Source organism: Balaenoptera acutorostrata, chromosome 20, assembly GCF_949987535.1.
Source record: "Balaenoptera acutorostrata chromosome 20, mBalAcu1.1, whole genome shotgun sequence".
NCBI classification, from domain to species: Eukaryota; Metazoa; Chordata; class Mammalia; order Artiodactyla; family Balaenopteridae; genus Balaenoptera; species Balaenoptera acutorostrata.
The window spans coordinates 37,027,715-37,052,167 of NC_080083.1; the positions used below are offsets into that span (position 1 = coordinate 37,027,715).

The window sequence follows — 24,453 nt, forward strand, 5'->3', positions numbered from 1 at the left end:
GAACTCAGCTCCATACATAGTTCAGGATTTGGAGCCATTGCAGAAATCTGGATTTCAGAGTTCCAATTCTACCAAATTATTTTGGAGTAGCGATTTGTTCTAGCATTCCCCCTTTCTCTATGAGGAAAATAATTACCTTGTAATACAGATTCCCAATGCCACAGGCCATAGACTATAAAGATGTGCTGTGTACACATGGTCAAACATTAAATAGCCAAGGGTTAAAATCAAATTGAGCAGAGTCTGAATGAGTTCTGGAATGTAAGATTATACCGGAAAATAAGCACTTAAAAATCAACTATTAAAAATTATTTAAAATTGGTAGTCAAAACTTTCAAATGCCATTGGAAAGCAGAAACAATTATTCCTGAGCACTGTCAGTTGACGAGTGTTTCTGTATTTACTGTATTAACTTGAAACTCAACTGAAGGCAGTGAAGGAACAAGGTATTTTCTTTGACTGGCTTTGCCAGTGTAGGACAGCTGATAGTGATTGTCACCAAATTAGTAAGCTCTTGTTCTTTTGTAATGGTAACTAAGGTACCAATCTGTATCTCCTCAACTCCTGGGCTAGAGGTCTAATATGATGCAATTTTGTTGAAGGCATCTGACAGACATGTTTTTGTATTTCCTAAAGAAATGCTCTACGAATACTTTCTGAAAGGAGACTTAAGATTTGTTGTGCCTATGTGTATTTTTTTCCCTGACATTTCTGCATGCATTTGTGGCTTCAGCAATCACTTGAGAAAAATTTATCCTTAACCCTTGAATCTAGAAATGTGTGATAATTGGCTTTTAAAGATAACAGAATTGCATATCTTCACTTCAACATGCATTATCAATTTCAGTGTCTTCCAAGGGGAAGAATGATACGGTTTTAAAAGAGCTCAGGAATGCCAGCAGTGACAGTGAAATAGGTTCCAAAGGTTAAGGCTAAAGCTGAATAGCAGCCCATCTTGGACAAGCACCAAGACTGAAGGCTAATTTCAGTGCATCTGTTGATGGAGAACAGAACCAGATATATCTGCCCACCCCAACTCTCTTAACTAGCTACAGACTGCTCTGCTGCTGCCAACTACAAGGACACACTCAGACCTCTGCAGAGGAAGACCTCTCCAGCTCCATTTACGTCTCCCTAAACTCCTAGGAGGCTTTTTGAAAAAAGTGTATCTACACTCAGTTTATTTGGAACAGATGCTTTGCACTAGTGCGTAGAGCTGAACTGATCTCAGTGGAAATCCGATTTCCCCTTTTATAACTGACAAGAATCTAGTCCCATTTTGGCTCTAGAATTATAGGCAGAAAATTATGTTAAGAAAATGGATGACATTTTAATTCACTGATCAAACACAGGACCAATTCCTGAAAAGTTTGGAGAAGCTGACTTTAGCTATGGTCACACAAATCTATGAAATACCTGAGCCAGGATCTAAACCTAACCCAAAAACCTGTGTTTCCAAATGTATCATATTTTGGAAGTGCTGTCGGGTCACAGAGTGCTGAACGAACTTTGAGCAGTATGAAGACAGAATGATGTGACAATCTTTATAATCTTTGTATCAATTATAAATGCTCAGTGTCAAAGATTCACACCAGACACTAGATTTTCAAGCCTACAGTATTTAAGAAATAAAACCATTCAAGTGTGGAAGTTGTTCCCAAAGAGGCTCAATCTATAAAATAATAAAAGGCAAGGACTGTTTCTGGCAAGACAAGACAAAAATCAAGGATTATAAATCTATAGTTTTATTAAGACAAAAACTGACAGTGTTGGTATGAAGTTTAACATTTAAACAAAAGTTTTCACAGAAACCTAACACATGCCTAAAAAGATTTTACAACGGAGTTCTAGATGCAGGTCTAAATGATGTCAAGAACTGATGGATCTCATGATCCAAGACAGCATTTTGGGTTTTAGTTCATTCTTAGGATTAAAAAAATTTGTTTTGTTTTAAAGTGAACCACTGCCCCAGTATGAAAATTTAATCTTCTCCTGAGACCAGGGCTTCAGAAATCATTCAACTCTTGAAGTGACTCAGTGAACTTGTGCTGTCAGTGACTGAACCCTGCCACCAGTGGTTTCAAAGTTCAAAAAACAGAGGCTCCAAGAGTTTTCCACCCTAAGAGCACCGGCCCTTGTCTTTGCCTACTCTCCCATCTCCTATACCACCCTCTGCCCTTCCCCAAATACTTCAGCCAGTGGCTTGGATGGAGAAGCTGATATTTATAACTTCAAAATTGGAAAAGAAAGGGTCTTCTTGTCAATTTCAAGAATTAGCACCTCTAAGACAGAATGATCTGCCTGTGTATACACTCCAATAAGACTTTTCCTCACCAGTTTCCATCCTCCAAATGGCAGCTTTGGTAACTTCTTAACTGGGAAGTTAAGTTACCAAAGCTTAATGCTTTTTGGGAACAGCATTAAGCTCAGGCAGGGCACACCTTGGCTTCTAAGTTTCAGGCATTCACAGCTTTTAAACAGTCTCTCACAGTCCTCATTTAGGTTGCCAACGACATTTTTTGAAAGGATGAAATATTCTGGACACAGAACCAAATCATCATTAGTTGTTCTTTCCTTTCTTTCACCATTTCCCCCCAACAGGCCCCAAATTTTAACAAAAATGATCCTAACCCATCTCCCTTCTTTCCCACCCCATCCCTCCCACCCCAAATAATACACCAGAAATAGCCAAAAACTACATACATGCTACGCTGTAAAAATGCAGAGTTAACACTATTGGGAAGAAGGCTGTGGGTTGTGGAGATGCTCTTTGAAGATCTATAGTATCTTTTGCTCTCCCACATCCCATTCTGCAAGTTTTGTCCTTCATAGAAGGCCCTTTGCTTTTCTCAGCAAAGTTCAGAATGGGTTGCCTTGAAACACTGACCCTCCTTCCCCTCCACTGGGATGGGTGTGCAAACTATACAGCATGGAACGGCTTTAAAGCACTTGGGCTGCTGTAGGGCACAGAAACTATACTGGCTCTTCAAAGGACATCTTCTCAAGCCCCCTCTACGGTATCAAGACAAGTAGAACTCCTTCTTTCCCCACTTGAAACCCACAGTCAGATGTGACAGGGGCTGGTACTCAGGACAGTTAATTCTTGTCATCTTTTTTGTCATCATCCTCCGAGGGGTAGGAATGCCACGTCAGCCTTTCCTCATAGAAGGATATGACAACCTGTGGGCACTTGACATTGGCTTCCTTGGCAGGGACCAGGTCAGCCTCATCAGAGTTTTTCCTGCAGAACAAAGCACAAAGAGACTTTGAGACCAGGTGCTAGTGGTCTCCTAACTTGGATCACCCAAGGGCTTGGGCTTTTAAAATATTAATTCCAGGCTTCCCTGGTGGCACTGGGTGGCAGGGGACATGGGTTCGAGCCCTGGTCCAGGAAGATCCCACATGCTGCGGAGCAGCTAAGCCTGTGCGCCACAACTACTGAGCCTGCAAGCCACAAATACTGAAGCCCACATGCCTAGAGCCCGTGCTCTGCAACAAGAGAAGCCACCACAATGAGAAGCCCGCACACCGCAACGAAGAGTAGCCCCCGCTCACCACAACTAGAGAAAGCCTGCACGCAGCAACGAAGACCCAACGTGGCCAAAAATAAATTTTAAAAAAAATTTATAAAAAATAAATTAATAAAATAAAATATTAATTCCAGAAGAGCAGGCCAGGGAAGGATGATAATATGGTGTAAGCATCATTTACTAGCAGCTTTTAGTCAAGTAATATCCTCGGAGATCTTCTCCCATTGAAAATGCCCTCTAGATATCTTTGTCAAAAGCTAACTCTGAACCCCTGGGAAAGGCCACCCACACACATACAAAAACATGACTCTCAGATTCTCTGAGGGAATAAGAGAGGCTACCATACTCTTCCAAAGCCATATCCCAGCTGCTAAAAGCCCATGGAGAGATCTTGGCTTGGTAATAGGATTTAATACCATGTTGGATAATAAATACCAATTTGGCACTGACGAGAGCCAATGCAGGTGGACACTTTCTTGCTTACTCCTAATCATACTGTTTAACACTACCAAATGCCATGCTCACACAGATAGGCCACAACTCCCAGGTGCTTTGAAATGGTGCTTCAAAACTGGGAGGTAGAAAATAAAGGAACTGTTACATAATTCTCTATTTTTTCTGAATTTTAAAATGTTCTCAGAAATTGAAAACCACATAGATATTACAAGGGACTTAGGGGTAAGCTCTATCTTCAGGTCATTGGGAACATCCTAGATGGAAGCAATAGCATAGGGCAGGCAGCAGATAGATATATATGATGGGATCTCTGACGAGACACTACCCCAAACTTCCAGAACTCCAGCAACAGGTACACCAAAGCCACACAGCCCCATAGAACCAGGGAAGAGTAAGCCAGTAAGGTATGTTTTTGAACAACAGACAAGAGAATGGGAGGGAAAGGAGTATAACAGTATGGGAACCTGAAGCAGGCTGCCCCTTGTTGACAATTCAACAACAGCCTTTGAAGTAAGAGTCCAGTCTTTTCACTGCACAGAAAAATAGCTACTTTGGGAAATGAACAAGTATCTCCATTCTCCAGGAAAATCACTTTAAAGTAAACTTGGTTTGATAATCAACATCTAATCTTATCTTAACTTGCAGAGTTACATTCAGCTACAATCTTTACACACACTAGTGAGTGAACCAAAGGAATACAGTGTCAAGCAATAACGAGGTGCTACCATTACTCAAACTGGTCACATGCAGCCAGAGAAAGTGTATTCTAGTTGGATTGAATAAGTCCTGGTATTAATTCCTTTCCCCCATATGCAGCACCTTAAAAATGAACTTTTCTCCTACAGGCTAGCAAAAAATAAACTAAAAGAAGGTCAGATTCAGTAAACACCTAGGGAATGCATGGGAAAAAAAATAGAGGTTTAGCCGGTTGTGTCATAGGCTTTCAGTGTTCAAGTTAGGCCTCTCCTGCCACCTTCTAAAGGAGAGGAATTAGTACAGATATGAGTTTCCGAGAAGGTTCTAGACTGACAAAAGGACAAAGCCCCTAGAATGCTGCCTTCTTTGGCACAGGCTTAGAATTATTCACTCCTAATTTATATTTTAAGGACAATGAGTGAGCTCCACTTTGGGGGGGAGGAGAACAAGCACTTCCAACAAGCAAGAAAAAGGGAAGAAAGCCTTCCTTTTGGACAGAGAATAGAGAAATTATAGAGAATTTTGGGTTAATTACAGTTCTTAAGATTCTCAAGACAACTGCTTTCATTAAGCTGTTTCATGGAGTACTACCACCACTGGTATTTATACTTATAATGGAAAAAAGCAGGCTTCTCTATGCTTAGTATAGTAAAGGGGCCTTGCTGACCCCTGCTGGCAGATACTGCAATTGTAGAATCTGCACAAACTGGAAAGGATCTAACAGTCAAGGACAAAGGAAGAGCTACAGAAATTCTTTCCTAACCCTGAGAAGTTAACAGAATTTCTGATCCTGGGGCCAGCCCGATCTTTATTAAGGAGGTGGTGGAAGGGGAGGGTGGTTCAATCACATTTCTTTTTTTCCCCCTTTATTTACATAAGTGAAATGTGATTCCTCCCCATACCCTCTGCACTCCAGATTGTCTCCCACCTCCTAAAAAAAAATGGGCAAAGATCCGAGAATCCTAAGGGCCCCTACCTGTAACTCATGAGTCCAGGTTGGCAGTCAGGCCGAGGGTCACTATCGAAGGACTATGCCATCTTAAAGATTTCACACTTGGGCGACTGGAATTTTGAAGGTCCAGCTCTTTTCCTCTGGTATGGAACAGATGTGGAGAAGAAAAAAACAACCACACAGAGCCACTGGCAGACTCACCATTTCATCAGGAACATGAGTTCTCCACTGGAGTCTGTAGCTCCAATAATCCGCTCCGGTTCCAAACCCCGGGCAAAGCCTCGTGGCTTTTCTGACTGTAAAAACCAGAGAGATGGAACAATTTTAACTATATGGGACTGTCCTCCGGACTGGGGCCACTCCTGTTTCTCTGACAATGTAATCAAACCCTTTTGCCAATATTTCACCAAATCTTTGGCTCTAAGTCACAAGCCTTTTAGAATCCTTCTAAGTGATTATTCCATCAAGTTTTGAAGTGCTTGAGGTTTCCCCATATGTAAAAAGGGACCCACATCTCAAGCAAAATAAATGTTTACAACTGTTCTTCACCCTCAAAAGGTACCTTACTTTACAGTATTGAATAGATTAAAACCTGTAATGATTAAAACATTGACAGCCATCTCCTCACAGGAATGAATTCCCTTGCACTTACTGTTCTTGAACCTAACAAAAAATAAGAGTAGATTATGTGGCTTCATGAGATTGAGCCCTCAAATATATATATTTTTTTAAATAAACGTATTTATTTATTTATTTATTTTTGGCTGTGTTGGGTCTTCGTTTCTGTGCGAGGGCTTTCTCTAGTTGTGGCAAGTGGGGGCCACTCTTCTTCATCGTGGTGCACGGGCCTCTCACTATCGCGGCCTCTCTTGTTGCGGAGCACAGGCTCCAGACGCGCAGGCTCAGCAGTTGTGGCTCACGGGCCCAGTTGCTCCGCGGCATGTGGGATCTTCCCAGACCAGGGCTCGAACCCGTGTCCCCTGCATTGGCAGGCAGATTCTCAACCACTGCGCCACCAGGGAAGCCCCCTCAAACATTTTTAAAGCATTAGCCTATCTAACATTCCAAAAGGATTGAGAGCCAGCTGCTGAGATCTAAGGAGCAGCAGACAAAAGTGCTTAAATTATCTGGCTTTCAGCTTCTTTGACAGCAGCATGAATTCTAGGCTAGTAAAAATTCTTACTTCGAGCCTTACCTCTTCTTTCTTCTTCTTTGGTTTGCTCTCCTCCCCCTTATCTTCCGAATCAGAATCAGCTTTGCGCTTGCCTCCCTCTGATTTATCTGTCTCGTGTGCTGTTTTCTGTGACTGCAGGAACTCAGCAATGAGGTCGGGGCAATCCAGGTTTTCTTCTGGCTCCCATGTGTTGTCCTCACTGAAACCAGAGGCACACGAGTCACACTTTCCACTCAAAGTTAGCACACTCACACTAAGGAGAAGCACAGGAGGACAAGAGCTGGTGTCCTTGGAACAGAGGAGTTAATGATAAAAAAATAACTGGATTCTGTCCAAGACCAAGAACTTGACAAAGTTGACATTTCTTGGGAGGCGGTAGGGGGCTTTTTAGTACAAATTGAAAGCTTAGAAACCTGCCTCCTTCAAAAGAAAGTTACTCTCTCTTTGCAAACTTGGATCAGTGTAAAGCCACACACAAAACTGCTCATCAGCAATCAGTCTTGCATGATAGCACTTTGTACATGTAGGTCATTTTCCTAATTAAACTATAAGCCATGAACGCCAGGCCTGAGTCACAATGTATCCATCAGAGCACCCTGGGTCATGCACATTACCAGTCTCCTGAGAAATAGTTGGTGACCAAATGAATGGATTTTCCTGGGTCAATGAAACTTACTCTGAGAACCCCTTCCACTTTAGGAGGTACTCCACTTTGCCCTTTACCACTCGACGGTCGAGAACTTTTTCCACCACATATTCTTCTTCCTCTTCTTCTAGCACCTCCTCCACTTTCTTCTTGTTTTGTTTTTTCCCCATAGTGCCCGCCAGCTTTCTGGTATAAAGGGTGACGCTGCTAAAATGATAAAGGAAATAAAAAGGACATTAGGGTACACTCTTCTTAGGAGAATATTTGGATAAGAAAACCAGGGACATCATAGATGAATTTAATAGTGCACGCTTGGGACTTCCCTGGTGGTCCGGTGGTAAAGAATCTGCCTTCCAATGCAGGAGACGTGGGTTCGATCCCTGGTCAGGTGACTAAGATCCCACATGCCATGGGGCCACCAAGCCCGCGTGCCACAACTACTGAGCTCGTGCGCCTCAATTAGAGAGCCTGCGTGCCGCAAACTACAGAGCCCACACGCCCTGGAGCCTGAGTGCCACAACTAGAGACAAAACCCGCACGCCAGAACTAGAGAGAAGCCCGTGCACTGCAACGAAGAGCCCGCATGCCTCAACGAAGATCCCGCGTGCTGCAACTAAGACCCAATGCAGCCAAAAACAATAAAATAAATAAGTAATAAATAAATCTTAAAAAAAACAGTGCATTCTGCTTCAATAAATGTTATGCCTATTCATCTTCAATACCCCACAGTTTTCTATGTTCAGCTAGAAAGTTAGTTTTCTAAAACAGCCCCAACTAATCTCACAGCAAAACTTCTTTATGCTTGCATATCCACTTAAAACTTTTATACCCATTCTTTCTAAGTTAAAAAAGCTCCCAATACCCCTTTACTTAACGGTATCTAAAATATTACCATTAATTTGAAAAAAAAGCAATCCTCCTAAAAATAAGGTCTATACATCAAACCTATATACATATAATCCTCTGATCCATACTTTTCTAATTCTCTGAATGTTTTTCAATTTCATCACAGTATTGGACTTGGATTTTTACTAAGGGAAATGGCTTGTCCTATTTATTAAACATCTAGTTTAATTTTCCCTTTTGTATATGCATATATAATATAAGCAATTCTTCTGCACTGTTAAACAATCTCTTTTGAGTCCCCTTAAGGTTCTTTATGTAGTCTTTTCTGAATGCCACCATTAATTTATAATTCTCAAGTTTCTTGTGAACTTTTTATTCTACTTTTTATTTCTAAGGCTGAGAAGGATTCATAAAAATGCCAGAATGACCATGGAATTCTCTAAACGAATTTGGAAATAAGTGGGGGGAAAAAGGTGGGTATCACAGATAACAGAACCTGAATTTATTCTTTTGTAAAATATATCATCAGGCTGGGTAACCTCTAAGGGTTTTTCCAGTGCTAAAATTCCAGTCCCCTATAAATCTATTTTCTTCAGTCCTTCATACAACTCTTGACTGTTGGTAAGCGTAAAGCCTTATGATTACAAATGTGTCAGTAGGTGGCGCCATAAGATATCTATACAACAACATTGATCTACAAAACTGGCTGCAATCTACAAATTGATAGGTCAGCTGCCCAGAAGGAAATACAAAGAATCAAGAGTATGGCAGATGATCGAAGACAAGAAAGTAGTTACTACCATGTTTCATGTTTGAATTTAAGGCAATGCTAATTGGGGTTTAAACTGGTTATTCCTAGCATCCTTGGGAAAAGGAGTCAGTGAAAGTAGGCTCTTCTAAATAGTTTTAAATTGGCACGTGTAGACCGAACGTATTTTAGAAAGAGTTCATCTATAGACTATATGAAATATAACACCTTTAATAAAAGTCAGGCTCATCAATATGAATCAGTTATAGTATCTACAGATGCTTATTTAGGTTTATACTCTGAGATATTCTCATGTCTGAGTATGAGCAATGCTGACTTACTGAAACAACAAACATTTGTTTGGCTACTAGAAAATTCTGGACATTGCTGGAGACTGGAGATTCAAGAGAGTAAGTAATGGTCCGTCTTCCTGAAACCTAATGTCTGGTAAGAAAAAAGTATAGATACCTCTTCCACTAAAGGTATTCTGAACTCTTGCTGAGTGGCACACACACACACAAAGTTTTCTGAGATGCTTTCAGTGTGGCCTAAGGCAACACCCAATGCCCCTGTCCACACAGTTCAAAACACACATCTGCGCTAAGACTGTTCCTCTCCATTTACACACCAAAGATTCTGCTTTCCTTCCCTCCCCAACCCATCTTTTAGTGCCATGAGTTTTCCTTTTTTTGTTACTGAACAGACTAATCAGTGTATTGAATGTCACCTTTTGCTAATTATTGGCTAGCTTCATTGTGCCTCTGATTCAGAGCCTGTTGCTTCTTCCTGGAGGGAGATACTTTCAGGTTTTCAGAATTCTGATTGCCATGACAAGTGTTATTTTATAAGGAAAGGAAAAAAAATCTAATTTTTCTTTTGGATAAATGCAGTAGTGTTTGCTCCGAAGAACAAGTGCTACTCCTTGCTTGCTTCCTTTCACTGTCAGTTGAAGGGGTAGCAAGATTCATGGATCAGTTAATGTGCAAAGAAAAATAAATTGACAATCACCTTTCAATAACAAAGGGTACCACAACTCCCTACATTAGTTTGGACTCAGAAATTGGAAGCTACTCCCTTTCTCAACAGACAGAAAGAAAACAACGGGTTACCGACAACCCCAAACCAGTAACTGTCCCCTAATAACCCCTCTCCCAAGTAATTAAATTTAAGAAAGTAAAGGAAAGGCAGTCTATCACTCCGGCTTCAGAATTCAGAGATATTGAAGGCTCTGTGTTGTCTACATTAATAGCTATATTTGTCTTACAAAAAGAAATAATACTGAATCCTGCCCATCTGATCCTGTTACTACAAAACAAAAAGGTAGGGACAGCTTCTAGCTCATCTCTAGCTACTGCAGGCCTCCCCTCCCTTTATCGTTAGCATGGCCTCAAGGAGAAGGAGTCATAGCATAAGAATATAATCCTTTAGGTTAGGTAAAGAAAACCCCCAAATAGGGAAATCTAGAGTGAGACCGTTTGATTTTCATCTTTACTCACTTAAATTCATTGTCCTAAAAGCAACTCAAATGAGAAGTGAAGAATGTAGAAAACACACTTCCATTTCTCTCTTGAGTTTTCTTAACTGGCTCATCCCAGTATTTATTTCCAGGGATTGGATTCTCTTTATATTGGAGACTCTCAGCCAGGCTTCCCAGTGTGAGTTTTTTCCTTATTTATAGGTACTTCTCTGGGGTCCTGAATAAACCATTTGTCAAAATCAGTAGAGAAGTGGATTAAATACACAACCCACTCTTCCTATAGAATCTATTGATAGCACCTTCAGACAAGCCAAGAGCTCCCTTAAATATGACAGGCCAATTATTTGCATATAGTTTCCAAATCGATTATTTCAAGAGAGACCACCTCTCCCTGAATATGGCAATCTCCTAATACTAGCAGTGACATCTGGAAGGAGGGCTTTCAACTGGAATTGCTTGGCAAGGATATCCAAAGTAACTCAGATCAGCGTAGTAGCACAATGGAAAAATGCCTTTAGTCAATGCTATTTGCCACTCTCCCTAAATATCCTGGCAACCAAATTATGGCATAAAAAGTGCCATAATCATTGAACAAAGAGTCAAGATATATACTAGAACATCACAAGATGTACACAAGAGCGAACAGTTCTAAATTAACTCAGAAATCTTAGGGACTTCCCTGGTGGCCCAGTGGTTAAGACTCCGCGCTCCCTATGCAGGGGGCCTGGGTTTGATACCTCGTTGGGGAACTAAGATCCCACATACCGCAATGAATCCCATGCGCCACAACTACTGAGCCTACGCGCCACAACTAGAGAAGCCCTTGCACCGCAACGAAGACCCAGCGCAGCCTAAATAAATAAATAAATAGATTAAAAAAGAATCCTTGGACAAGTCTTCTTAAGGGGGCTTCCCTGGTGGCGCAGTGGTTAAGAATCCACCTGCCAAGGCAGGGGATACGGGTTCGAGCCCAGGTCCGGGAAGATCCCACATGCCGTGGAGCAGATAAGCCTGTGCACCACAACTACTGAAGCCCGCATGCCTAGAGCCCATGCACCACAACAAGAGAAGTCACCGCAATGAGAAGCCCGTGCACCGCAACAAAGAGTAGCCCCACTCACTGCAACTAGAGGAAGCCTGCACACAGCAACGAAGACCCAATGCAGCCAAAAAAAAAAAAACAACACAGTCTTCTTAAGGCTCATCAGGATGTTTCAGACAAAAAAAACCTTAACCTAGTTGGGACTTCCCTGGTGGTGCAGTGGTTAAGACTCCACGCTCCCAATGCAGGGGGCCGGGGTTCTATCCCTGGTCGGGGAGCTAGATCCCACATGCATGCTGCAACTAAGAGTTCGCATGCCACAACTAAGGAGCCTGCCTGCCACAACTAAGACCCAGCACAACCAAATAAAAATAAAATAAATTTAAAAAAAAAAACAAAAAAACCTTAACCTAGTTAAGCTGCTACAATTTTTACCTAAATATTTACCGGGTCTGCCACATTTTAAGATGCCTAGAAAAATAATACGTTACATTTGTATTGCACTTTACAGTTTACAAAGTGCTACCCATGTTATCTCATTTGATCTTTGAAACAATCCTATAAAATAAGCCATTCAGATGTTATTGACACCTCAGAGATAACACAATAGATTTACATGAAATAAATCTTCTAAGGTCACACAATTAACAAAAAATACAGCACTTCAGTATGAACATCTCCCAGCAGGGCTGGGCTAATGGCCCTGTTGCACACACAGAACTAAGAGCTAGCTACACACTTACAGGGGAAATTTCCCTCCAGCCTGTACAAGGAAAGGACTGAAAGGTCTGACTTTAGTCCTCTCTACAATTTGTCATCAGTAAATAAGGAAGTGACGGATAATGATTTTCTTTCAAAAAAGACCTTGGAATATGTATAGGTGTTTAAAAACCAATGATTTTTCATTGGTTACTGGAATATGGAAGGTATACATTGTTAATTAAATCAGCAGGCAGTGACAAAGCTCTGGTTTTTAGGGCCCAGCAGTCCTCTCAGTCTTTTAAATTGACAAGTGCTAGATGGTGCAGAAGTTTTGAATTTTTGTAGCCTAGCAAGTAGGCTACAGAGAACTACTGAGAAAATGCGAATTTTAAGAACCCCAAATTCTTCTACAGTGTCCCAATAAATCCAGAAATAGTGTAAATCTGAAGCAAGAGTCATGAACTCATAGTTCTTTTAAGAGAAAAAAAGAGCACAGTTGCAATTCTCCTGGTTACCTCCTCCACTCCTACAGTTAGGAGCTAGAAAATGGAATGGAGGAACAATGCTACTTGCAGGCAGAGGCAGTGAAGTATCAGACACAGGATTAGGCATTCTGTTTTTGAATTCAGGCATACATCCAGACCCCTGCAATAAAACGAGTCTCACAAATTTTCTGGTTTCCCAGTGCATATAAAAGTTTACACTATATTGTAGTCTACTAAGCAATAATAGAATTATGTCTAAAAAACCAATATACATACCTTAAAGAATACTGCGAAAAATGCTAACCAACATCTGAACTTTCAGCAAGTCATAACCTTTTTGCTAATGAAGGAAGGGTCTTGCCCTGATGTTGATGGCTGCAGAATGATTAGGGTGGTGCATTCTGAAAGATGGGGTAGCTGTGAGTTTACTAAAATAAGACAACAATGAAGTTCTCCACACTGACTGACTCTTCCTTTCACGAACTGATTTCTCTGTAAGATTCATGCTGTTTGATAACCTTTTACCCACATAACTTCTTTCAAAATTGGAGTCAGTCCTCTCAAACCCTGCTGCTGCTTTACCAAATGAGTTTGTATAATATTCTATATCCTTTGTTGTCATTTCAACAGCCTTCATAGCATCTCCACCAAGAGTAGATTCTGTCTCAAGAAACCACTTTTTTGGCTCAGCCATAAGAAGCAACACACCTGTTGAAGTTTTATTATGAGATTGCAGCAATTCAGTCACTCTTCATACTGTGCTTCTAATTCTAGTTCTCTTGCTATTTCCATCACATGTCTATTTCCTTCACTGAAGTCTTGAACCCCTCAAAGTCATCCATGAGGGCTGGGAATTAACTTCTTCCAAACTCCTGTTAGTGTTGATATTTTGACCTCTTCCGATGAATCACGAATGTTCTTAATGGCATCTAGAATGGTGAATCCTTTCCAGAAGGTTTTCAATTTACTTTGCCCAGATCCATCAGAGGAATCACTATCTATGGCAGCTATAGCCTTACAAATGTATTTCTTAAATAATAAGACTTGAAAGTCAAAATGACTCCTTGATCCACGGGCTGCAGAATGATGCTGTGTTTGCAGGCATGAAAACAACATTAACCTTGTACATCTCCATCAGAGTTCTTGGTGACCGAATGTTGTCAATGAGCAGTAATATTTTGAAAGGAATCTTTTTTTCTAAGCAGTAGATCTCAACGGTGGGCGTAAAATAATATAACTTTATTGTGTGCAGCAGCCCTTTTCACACCAAGTATTAGTATTTCCATGTGAAATAAGTTAAGATTTAAAATGATAAAGTTATTGTTAAGGAGGTGCATTGGGCAATAGAAAAAGCTGAAGAGAGTTTTTGTCTGAAACTGGAAAACAGAACAGTCTGGAAAAAAAGGACCACACGTGGCTAAGCCCAAAAAAGGAGCTTGGAGACCATGCTGTAAACTATGTTGTAAACAGATGTGCTGTCATCCAGGCTTTGTTGTTCCATTTACAGAACACAGTCAGAGTAGATTTAGTAGATTTTAAGGGCCCTAAGATTTCTGGAATGGTAAATGAGCACTGGCTTCAACTTAAAGTCACCAGCTGCATTAGCCCCTAACAAGAGAGTCAGCCTGTCCTTTGAAGCCAGGCATTGACTTCTCCTCTCTAGCTATGACAAAGTCCTAGATGGCATCTTCTTCCAATAGAAAGCTGCTTCGTCTACACTAAAAATCTGTCGTTTACTGTAGCCAACTTCATTATTTTAGCTGGATCTTCTGGATAACTTACTGTAGCTTCTGCATCAGCACTTGCTGCTTCACTTTGCACTTTTATGTTATGGAGATGGCTTCCTTCCTTAAATCTTATGAACCAACCTCTGCTGGCTTCAAACTTTTCTGCAGCTACCTTACCTCTTTTGGCTTTCACAGAACTGAAGAGAGTTAGGGCTTTCTCTGGATTAGACTTTGCCTTAAGGGAACGTTGTGACCGGTTTAATCTTCTATCCAGGCCATTAAAACTTTCTACATATGAGCAAGAAGGCTGTTTTGTTTTCTTATCATTTATGTGTTCACTGGAGTAGCACTTTTAATTTCCTTTAAAAACTTTTCCTTTGCATTCATAACTTGGCTAAGCAGCGCCTACCTTTTGGCCTATCTCGGTTTTCAACATGCCTTCCTCATTAAACTTAATCGTTTCTAGATTCTGATTAAAGTGAGAGACAACTTTTCCTTTCACTTGAACACTTAGAGGCCATTGCAGTGTTATTAAATGGCCTAATTTCAATATTTGTTGTATCTCAAGGAATAGGGAGGCCTGAGGAAAGGGAGAGAAACTGGGGAAGAGCTGGCAGATTAAGTTTCGCCATCTTACATGGGCATGGTTTGTGGCACCCAAAAACAATTACAATAGTAATATCAAAGATCACTGATTACAGATCACTATAACAAATATAATAGTAATGAAAAAGTCTGAAGTATTGCAATTACCAAAGCGTGACACAGAGACATAAAGTGAGCAGATGCTGCAAAAATGGCACTGATAGACTTACTCGACACAGGGTTGCCACAAACCTTCAATTTGTAAAAAAATGCAGTATCTTCAAATAAAGTGAAGTGTAATAAAACAAGGTATGCCTGTGGTTGGTCCTAGTGAAAGGATATGATAAGGATCTGAGAAGACAATGTGAGCATAGCTCCTGCTTGCCATCACATACATGAATTATAAAGGGCTACCCCAGAACTTCCATACTGATTTCTTGCCAGCTTGAAAGGTCAAATTCCAGATGTGAGGACAAGGTAACAGCTACAGACCTCTGAAACAAACCAGTAGGCCTTTTTAGGTAAACACTAAGGTGAAACATTTAGAATGCTGGTCTGGTGAGATGACCATCTGTACTAAGAAAGAATTCACAGGAAAGCAGACCTTGAGTAGAGAACTTTCACCTACATGAGAATAAGAATCACCTACGGAGTTTATAAATACAGATGCCCAGATCCAGTGAGTCAGAGTGTAGGGTGTGTGTATGTGCATTATTTAAAAAAATATTTTGTTTTTCTAATTGTAATATAATACATGTATTCACATTCAATTAGGGAATCAAAGTTCCCTGGCTCAAAACCTGTCAAAGCTGTTCTTCTATATGTAAACTGACCCAGATGCACATATGTGAAAATAGATATTATAGTTCTATAATCTGCCTTTTAATATAATGTAATGCATCTCTGACATTGTTCCATAAAGGTCTCCATTCTTAAGCTGCATAGTATTCCATCTTGTATGGACATACCATACTCTAACCATCCACCTAATGATGAAAATTTGGGTTGTTTCCAATTTTTTATTATTGCAAACACTGTTGCTTTGACCATGGCAACTGCATCTTTAAAAGCTCCTTAGGTGATCTGATGCACTCCTTGGATATAAGCCATTGCTATAAGAGGATTGGCAGAAACTACATTCCTCAGGTGAAATTACATACATTATTGCAGACATAAATCAATTCTCATAGTTAGCTAAAAGGTAAGTGAACGTTTTACTTTCTTCATAAAAATTTAGAATAAGGCTGAACAGTAATAACTGATGTTCCTGAAAACAAAACTTCTACATCACATTCAACATCATTCACTCTAGACCTTTTTTGTACTAGCAATGAACCTGGAAGAGCACTGCCTGAAGGGTCCTCACAGTTCCTTTCACCAGAAGAAAGCTAGTATGAGCACCAGAAGCATGATATCTTTGCTGTCCTTGACCTCTCAAAACTTTATGCTTATAGGTAGTTATATATATTTACTGCATAACTCAGTTTTCTCATCTGTAAAATAGGTGTAACAACTCTCATGGAATTCCTTTGAGGTGAGCTTTTATGACCTTATGGCATTCATTATCTATTTACATATTTGCATATATGTCCTACTTCATTAGATTATTTACTGCTTTAAGCGTAAGGATAACTCTCTGAAATCCAGTGCATTAGGAACTCAGTGAGAAAATACCATTTTTGTTCTATGTATATGGCTGAAATTCATGGCTAGGTTTTTCTTTCTTTCTTTCTTTTTTAAATTTATTTTGGCTGTGTTGGGTCTTCGTTGCTGCACACAGACTTTCTCTAGTTGTGGCAAGCGGGGGCTACTCCTCCTTGAGGTGCGTGGGCTTCTCATTGCGATGGCTTCTCTTGTTGTGGGGCACGGGCTCTAGGCGCACAGGCTTCAGTAGTTGCAGCACGCAGGCTTAGTAGTTGTGGAGCACGGGCTTAGTTGCTCTGCGGCATGTGGGATCTTCCTGGACCAGGGATCGAACCCGTGTCCCCTGCATTGGCAAGTGGATTCTTAACCACTGTGCCACCAGGGAAGTCCCCTGGCTAGGTTTTTCAAAACAGCAGAGCAGCTCCAGAACACACTCAAGAAGGACCCAGGTCGGACTGGTATGAATGACCAATAATTATAAAACAGAAACCAAGATCTCGTTTCCGGAAGACTGAGATAGAAGAGCTGCCAGAAACGGAGAAATCACATTTCATATACCTAAAGTGTAGGAATTTCTTATGTTCTTTCTTTTGTCTCACCCAGGCAGCAAAACAAAGTAAGAAAGCCCTTGTAGTTAAATGGCAATAGGAATCTATGTTCCTATGAAGACAGATACGATAGGTGAGAAAAAGGAAGTAAATTCTGGATACAAACAATGGAAAATTTCAACAGAATTATTTACAAAAGGAATTTTAAGATATCTGAAGAACTACATAAATACCAAAAGTCAGTTTTAATGATTCACACAGTAAAGTTCTGTAACAAACTTCAGAGGTTGTGATTTCAGGCTCTAATTTTACAGATATACTTTTTAAAAAGGCCAATCACCCAATTAAATGAATGGTCTTTCTAAGAATTCATATAGCTTTTACTGAGTTCAAGACAAAATTATGACATTTTTGATTTCTCTCCACTCAAACTCCATATCTAGTCTCTTACTAAATCCTGTTGATTTTATATCTTAAATATCTTTTAATTTATACATTTGTCTAGTCCCACTACTACCATCCTATTCCAAGCAACCACCATCTCTTGCCTGGATAACTCCCAACCCAATTCATTCTCAATACTAGCCACTGATGTAAAAATGCAGACCTCTTCATACCATTATCTGTGGGCATTTGAGCTGAAGACCACTGCACCTAACCCTATCAATCACAATTACCTTGCCCTTTGCTCCATTCTTCACTTGACCAATTCCCTTAGCTAAAAAAATGTCATCATCAGAAGCTTCCTGAAGCCCCAGACTAGGTTTAGGTTAACTCTTCCTGTGAACATGCTCCTACAGTACTCATTCATTTAACAGTTATCTATTGGGTGCCTATTATGTGTGAGACACTAGACAAATAGGGTGAACAAGACAGACAAAATCCCTGGTCTCTTAGAGTTTATATTCTAATGTGGACAAATGAGTCAGCATGAGTGCGAGTGTATGCATGCATGCATGCGTGTGCAGAGTAGGGCACAGACAAGAAGAAAACATTAGTGATAAATGCTATAAAGAAAATATCTTCAGGGGCTTCCCTGGTGGCGCAGTGGTTGAGAATCTGCCTGCTAATGCAGGGGACACGGGTTCAAGCCCTGGTCTGGGAAGATCCCACATGCTGCGGAGCAACTAGGCCCGTGAGCCACAACTACTGAGCCTGCGCGTCTGGAGCCTGTGCTCTGCAACGGGAGAGGCCGCGACAGTGAAGAGGCCCGCGCACCGCGATGAAGAGTGGCCCCCGCTTGCCGCAACTAGAGAAAGACCTCACACAGAAACGAAGACCCAACACAGCCAAAAATTTTAAAAAATATATAAAAATAAATAAATAAATAAATAAGACCCGGCACAACCAAATAAATAAATTTAAAAAAAAAATAAGAAAATATCTTCAGATTAAGTAACATTTAAACAGAGACCCAAATGACAAGGAGACAACTCGGCAAAAATCAGAAAAACATACCAAATTTAAAGAATAGTGGGTTCAAAGTCCTAGGGTGAGAAGAGCTTGCTATATCTGAAGAACAGAAGTGTAGCCAGGTAGAAAGAGCTATATTGCGGGAGCAGCAGACAAGGACCAGATGATAATTACCGTGCATTTCACTCTCCACTTCATTCCTTCATCTAGCTCCTTTTTCCATTCCCTGTTTTCCTTACCCATCTTTTGCCTCCAGCTTAGGTTTAACACCTAGTCAGTAAATGGCTATAAAAGTTTATAACTACAGCTCTACTAGTTTTTAATTACCATCTATTAAAAAACCAAATCAAATCAATAAGGATTTACTAAGAGCCTGGGTGGAATAAAGGGTGACCAATTCATCCCAGCTAAAGCACTGAAAGCTTCTGAAAGTTCCACATCGCAGGATGTGGAACCCCCTCAGACCCAGGCAAATGGAACTGTTTGGCCAGGCTAGCAGCATATGCAGATTCACAGGAAGTACAGGCTTTTGAAAATCCCACAAGGACTAGTAATAACATAATAAATTTTACTGAATACTTAACACTTAATGCATAGAAAGGCACTTAATTCAATGCTCACGACATCTCTATTAAGCCCATTTCACAAACGAGGAAACTAAGGCTTACCGAAGCAAAGAAAAATTCCCCAAGTCCCCCCCTCAAGGGTAAGACACAGAGCCAGGACTGTACGATTAAAAACATACCAAAAAGGTACAAATGCAAGTGAAGTTCATTTCAATAGAAGAAATGACAGGAGTATGTAGTAATTAGCAAAAGAAATGTAAGCAAGAAGAAGTAGCCACCAAAGCACTACCAGGGCTTGGAAGAATAAATGGCTAGGGTGATTAGAAAGGTTTTGAAAAGCTGGGATTGAGGCAAGGTTCCAATAGCATTTGAAAAACTGGACTGGAGGGAGGCGATTTAGCCCAAGGAACTATTGCTAACAAAAGCAACGGAGGTAGACAGTGTGTAAACCAGTTTGGGTGGGAGTACACGGAATAGGAAAGTGGCAGGTAACTGCTAAAAAATTTTCTACAAAGTCTCCTCCTCCTTCCTTAAAAGAAAGGCCAAACTCCACAATTTACATCTAACACCCTTTAGATCCAACCATTCCATACTCCTACTTCCCTCACAAAACCTATTCTCCTGTCAAAACAGAAAAGTACAACCTGAACATATCCTGCACATTTCCTCCATGCATGGATTTGTTCATTATTAAGAAGTGTGCTCCCGTCCAAGACTAGTAGTCAAAATCCTACCCCTCCTTCAAGAGCTAGCTCAAATGCTACTTCTTCCATGATGCCTACCCAACTTAGCTAAATATTATTTCTCTTTTTCTTGTGGTTCCCAAAGCATTTTATTTCTATTTTTACTCAGACACTCAAAGGTAGGTCTGGACCCAGTGTAAGCTGTTGAACCCTATACGGGCAATAAGAATGGATGTCTCAGATTCAGATAACCAGGGAACAGAAGTCCAAAGCTGTCAGCTTTTTAGGGAATGATGAGCAAATAAATCGGATCTGCAAAGAAGTAAGTACCCTTGCTGAGCATTAGCAACTACATACCAGTCATCAAAAGGCAGGTGAAGGCATGTGTAGTATATTCAGTTTGTAGTCCTCCTAACTCATGTTTCTAAACTGCTTTTAGTTTGTTAGCTGTGGCTGTTTGTGAGGCAAATGCTTTCCAGATGGAAAACTTTACTGAGCAGAAAACAAGAACTTGTGCCACATACCCGGTGGGCAGGAGTTTCATTTTTAAAGAAATCCCGGTCCTCAAATTCCAGGATCTAGGACTAGAATACCAGTGTCTGAATAAAATTAGAATTTTATCTGAGACGTGTCCAGAAGCTTGGCTAACTCCTTTTCATGGTGCTGATAGAAATTAAATTATAGATATAGCTTGGGTTTAGAGGCCATAGGGATCTGTAAATATTAGTAGAACACAGTGATACCTGATGCAAATATTTTAGTTTAAAATGAAATAAAAGTGATTAGAAAGCAAGACCAGAATAAGAGCAGAGACCAAAGCATTCACAGACAACAAAACAAAACCAGAGTACTGACGCTAACTTCTCAAATACCATAGTTCTGTTAGGCCCTCAGTGTGTTAGCTATTATTAAAGAAAGGCACAATTTCACAGACAAATTAGGCTGCCCCCTTTTGGTCAGTAAATCATAAAAGCTTAAAAGGCAGGAAAGATTTAACAAGTTATTCAAATACTTACAGGATCAGAATTCTGTCCTCATTCAAACAACTTCTCCAATTAACCTTGGAAAGGCTATTCAATTTTTCAGTAGACATCACCATTGAGAAATACTTATTAACTCTATACAAAGGACATAAATGATTTTTCAACATACTTATATAACAGAAAATATTCAAAGTACTATATAGCTTGCTGTTTAAACGCAGAACCTGGGTCCTCTCCTAGTACTTGCCTAAGGTATTTAAAACTGCCACTTGCACAATCTGCATAGCTTTTCTGTATTTAATACCAGGGTGAGTATATTAAAAACATAGGCTAAGACAAGCATGCCAAGGGCAACAGTTTTACTCTGCCTAATGTCATAGAATAAAAACAGGCAAATTGATTACATAAATGCACATCAGGTCATTCTACTAATACGGGATTCTCAGAAAAGATCTCAAAGCCCTATCCATTCATTCAACAATATGAATGGTCAACTATGTGTCAGACACTTGAATGAACAAGAGGCATGGCCCCATCTTATATAGGCCATCAACTAGCCATTAGCATCTTATTCCAAAAACTCTTCAGCGAAATAACCTATGATGCAAAAAAGCCATCAAATCTAATGCAAAATCTGTTATACCACGAGAGAGAGTATATGAAAAAGGAAGATTTCAATGGATAAACTACTACAAAATGACAAAAATGCATCAATTCTCTTTAAGTGGTGTGAATTCAAAAAGAAACATTTTCCTAGTCTCTAAAATGGGCACCAGAAGATATAATGGTTGCTTCCTTTCTTTAGATGATTATAAAAATATTAGTATCCTGTAGTCAAAATGCAGAAGGATAGGGTACCCTTACTTGGTCTCCTTTAATCAAGAAGCTAGAAGCACCAAGCTACACAATATTTACATTTTTAGTGAAAAACAATTTAGGTTACAGCAGCCAATGAAGAAAATGGCACCAGAGGGAAAACTGGAAATGACTGAAGATTCTGAACTGCCTTGAAGCTTTATTAAGGTGTGGCCGATTCCAACACTGCACCGTTCAGTCATGTCACTTTCCATGTAAATATCTGTAAGCACCTTGAAACACAGGCACTAATTTCCCAATTGTATTCCTGCATCCATTCCAAAACCCTGGACCTTTTAGAACTATTCCAAAATGGTGACCTGATTCATAACACATTTGAGGAGGATAGCTTACCCCTGGCCAGAGGTTCTAGTATAACTGATCTTTTTGTAAATTCCACCTCAATTGAGCTCAACCAATACATGTCTGAATATAGCAACAATCCACGAAAAATCTTCATCGGAAGTTTTGGAAAAGGGGTAAAGTACTGCTCCCTTCGTATTCAAATTTTCCAGCAAGGACAAGCTGGCTAAAAAACTTAAGAGCCCAAGGAAAAAAGAAAACTCACAATCTCATGAACTTTTTCCACTTTCTCTCTCAACCTCCCACACCGTCTCATAATCTCTCACTAAGTTAACTTCATTCCTTAAATATGAACTCATCTACACATTTCTACAATTTCACCGCAGTGAAATTGTGACCAGCAACAATCTCAGATAAAAACTTATGGAACTAATTATGAATCAAAGCAAGAGCTGCACTTGGACTTTTTAACTCCCTAAAGGAATCAAGGAGTGAAGGTAGTAGAAAACCTGGAAAAGGGAAGAAAGTGTGTTCCATCTTTTCTTCACACATTATTCTTATTGCCGATCAACCAGGAAGCAAGGGGTGGCCAATTTCCCCCTTTTCTTCTTCACACCTCACAGAAAATGCTCTCGGGACCTCCGCCCCACTTGCCCTGACAGCTTCTCCCCGCCACCCCCTCGCCCCCAACCCGAGCCAAGCTAGGCAAATACTACCCCTCCTTCTAGCCCCTTCCTCGATTTATTCAACAGATCTCTTCCCCCAGTAGCACACTCTGGGCCGCCCGGCCCACCCTTACAATTTCCTCGAAGTTACCGTTCCCCAGCCCTGCAAGCGGAATTCCTCTGGCAGCCCCGGCTGGACCCAATATTCTCAGGTTACATTTCTAAACCTCGGGTCTCGCAGTCGTCAACCCTCCCTACGCTTGTCCAAGCATCCAGGCTGCCCCGTCCGTCCCCTTCCCAATTTACCCAGTGTTTTCTCTCCAACCCAATCCCGCAGCCGCCCACCCAAGCCAAGGAGCATTGTCTTGGTCTACCCAGGCCCGAAGAGCGACCCGCAAGTGCTCGGCCCACCCAGAATCACTTCAATTTCTGGCTCAGGAGACGCCGCCCCGCCCTCTCCATCCTTCTCGCGCCAGTCGTCCTACTCACTGAGCCCGGCGGAGGGCTCGGCGCGGGAAGGGCGCGGGATTCGGGCGCGCTCCCCGCTCCCGACCTCCGCCGCGAGCGCGCGGCCCCTCATCCAGGGCTCCCGCCGCCGCCGCCGCCGCGCGCCTCCCCCCCGCTTCCCCGCCTCTAGCGGCTCTTCACCTCAGAGCAGCGCCCACGAGCCCGAGAGGAATCGGTGCCGCGCTACTGGCGCGTCTTGTCGGGCCGGCCAGGGGAGTGGCGACCAGAAAAGCAACAAGCCGGTTGACCGCGGTTGAGCCCCTCACTGAAGCGGCGTACCGCAGGCCCCGGCCAACAGCCCTCCCCTCAGCCGAACAAAAGAGCCTCGCACTCTGCGCTGCCCGCCGGCCGCATCGCGCAGGCGCGACGACCCGCCGCACAGCGCTGTGGGACTCGGAGTCCGTCCCAGACTACAAGACCCGAAGTGCTGCGCGCCTTCCACGGTGCCACGCACAGTTTGCGAGGGTTTCGAGTTTTACTTAGTTCTTCAATAGCTAGTGCCTCCGAAGCGTCTGCAGTTTAAGAAGCTGCAACCTAGAAAATTAAAACGTGTGTTTTTACAAGCGAGTCTCATGCTTGGTGTGAAAAATCAACCACTTCTGGACAGTTCACATCCTTGAAAAATTTGAATCTTATAACAGGTTTCTCACCAGATCTCTGTAAGGCTCCTACTTCTCGGCGTTGAGATTACAGTACTTCCCTTTCGAGGCCTTCCCTGACCCCTTAGGCTAGGTTAGGTCCGCCTGGTAGGTGTCATCATGGTATCTCATTGGCTGCACCAATGGGTGGCTTTAGTGCCAAAACCCCCATTATCCATGAACACCCCTCCCTCACCCAGCCTCCCCAAAGAAACACAGAAATAGGCAAAAAGACATGTTTCTTATTCTTTGAGACAAGTGTTCTAGTTCTTTTAATATCAACTAGATTGCTGTCCCCAAACCTGCTCATGTGGAAATTTGGTCTCATCGTAATATTCACCCCACTTTATTGTCATGTCTGTCTTCTCTCTTGGACTCAAAACACCACTCCAGTAAGGGCAGAAACCTTGGCCCAGTACAGCCCCTAGCATACAGTAGTCAATCCCTAGCATTACAGTAGTCAATCAACATTTGTTGACTAAATGATTAAATGAATTAATATGTTCTTCTCCTACCTGACAGAAAATGTAGGTGATCAAGAGTTCCTTCATCTCTTTTCTTCACATCAGATTTGTAGGGTTT

General features: G+C 41.3%; 1 protein-coding gene across 1 annotated transcript; it reads right to left on the reverse strand.

Moving 5' to 3' along the window:
• Positions 1 to 1,724: 1,724 nt before the first annotated feature.
• On the reverse strand, positions 1,725 to 23,584 carry CBX1 (chromobox 1). Its single transcript, XM_007183676.2, has 5 exons — positions 23,375 to 23,584; positions 7,485 to 7,661; positions 6,830 to 7,007; positions 5,836 to 5,930; positions 1,725 to 3,241 (listed from the first exon to the last, which is right to left on the reverse strand). The coding sequence occupies exons 2-5, from the start codon at positions 7,622 to 7,624 to the stop codon at positions 3,097 to 3,099; spliced, it is 558 nt and encodes a 185-aa protein (XP_007183738.2). The 5' UTR covers positions 7,625 to 7,661; positions 23,375 to 23,584; the 3' UTR covers positions 1,725 to 3,096.
• Positions 23,585 to 24,453: the final 869 nt, after the last annotated feature.

Coding starts and splice junctions, on each gene's coding strand:
- CBX1 (XM_007183676.2), bottom strand. CDS start 7,624: ATGGGGAAAAAACAAAACAAGAAGAAAGTGGAGGAGGTGCTAGAAGAA. Junction 7,008..7,484: donor AAGTGGAAGGGGTTCTCAGA/GTAAGTTTCATT, acceptor CTCTGGTTTCAG/TGAGGACAACACATGGGAGC. Junction 3,242..5,835: donor CTCATGTTCCTGATGAAATG/GTGAGTCTGCCA, acceptor TTTGTTCTGCAG/GAAAAACTCTGATGAGGCTG.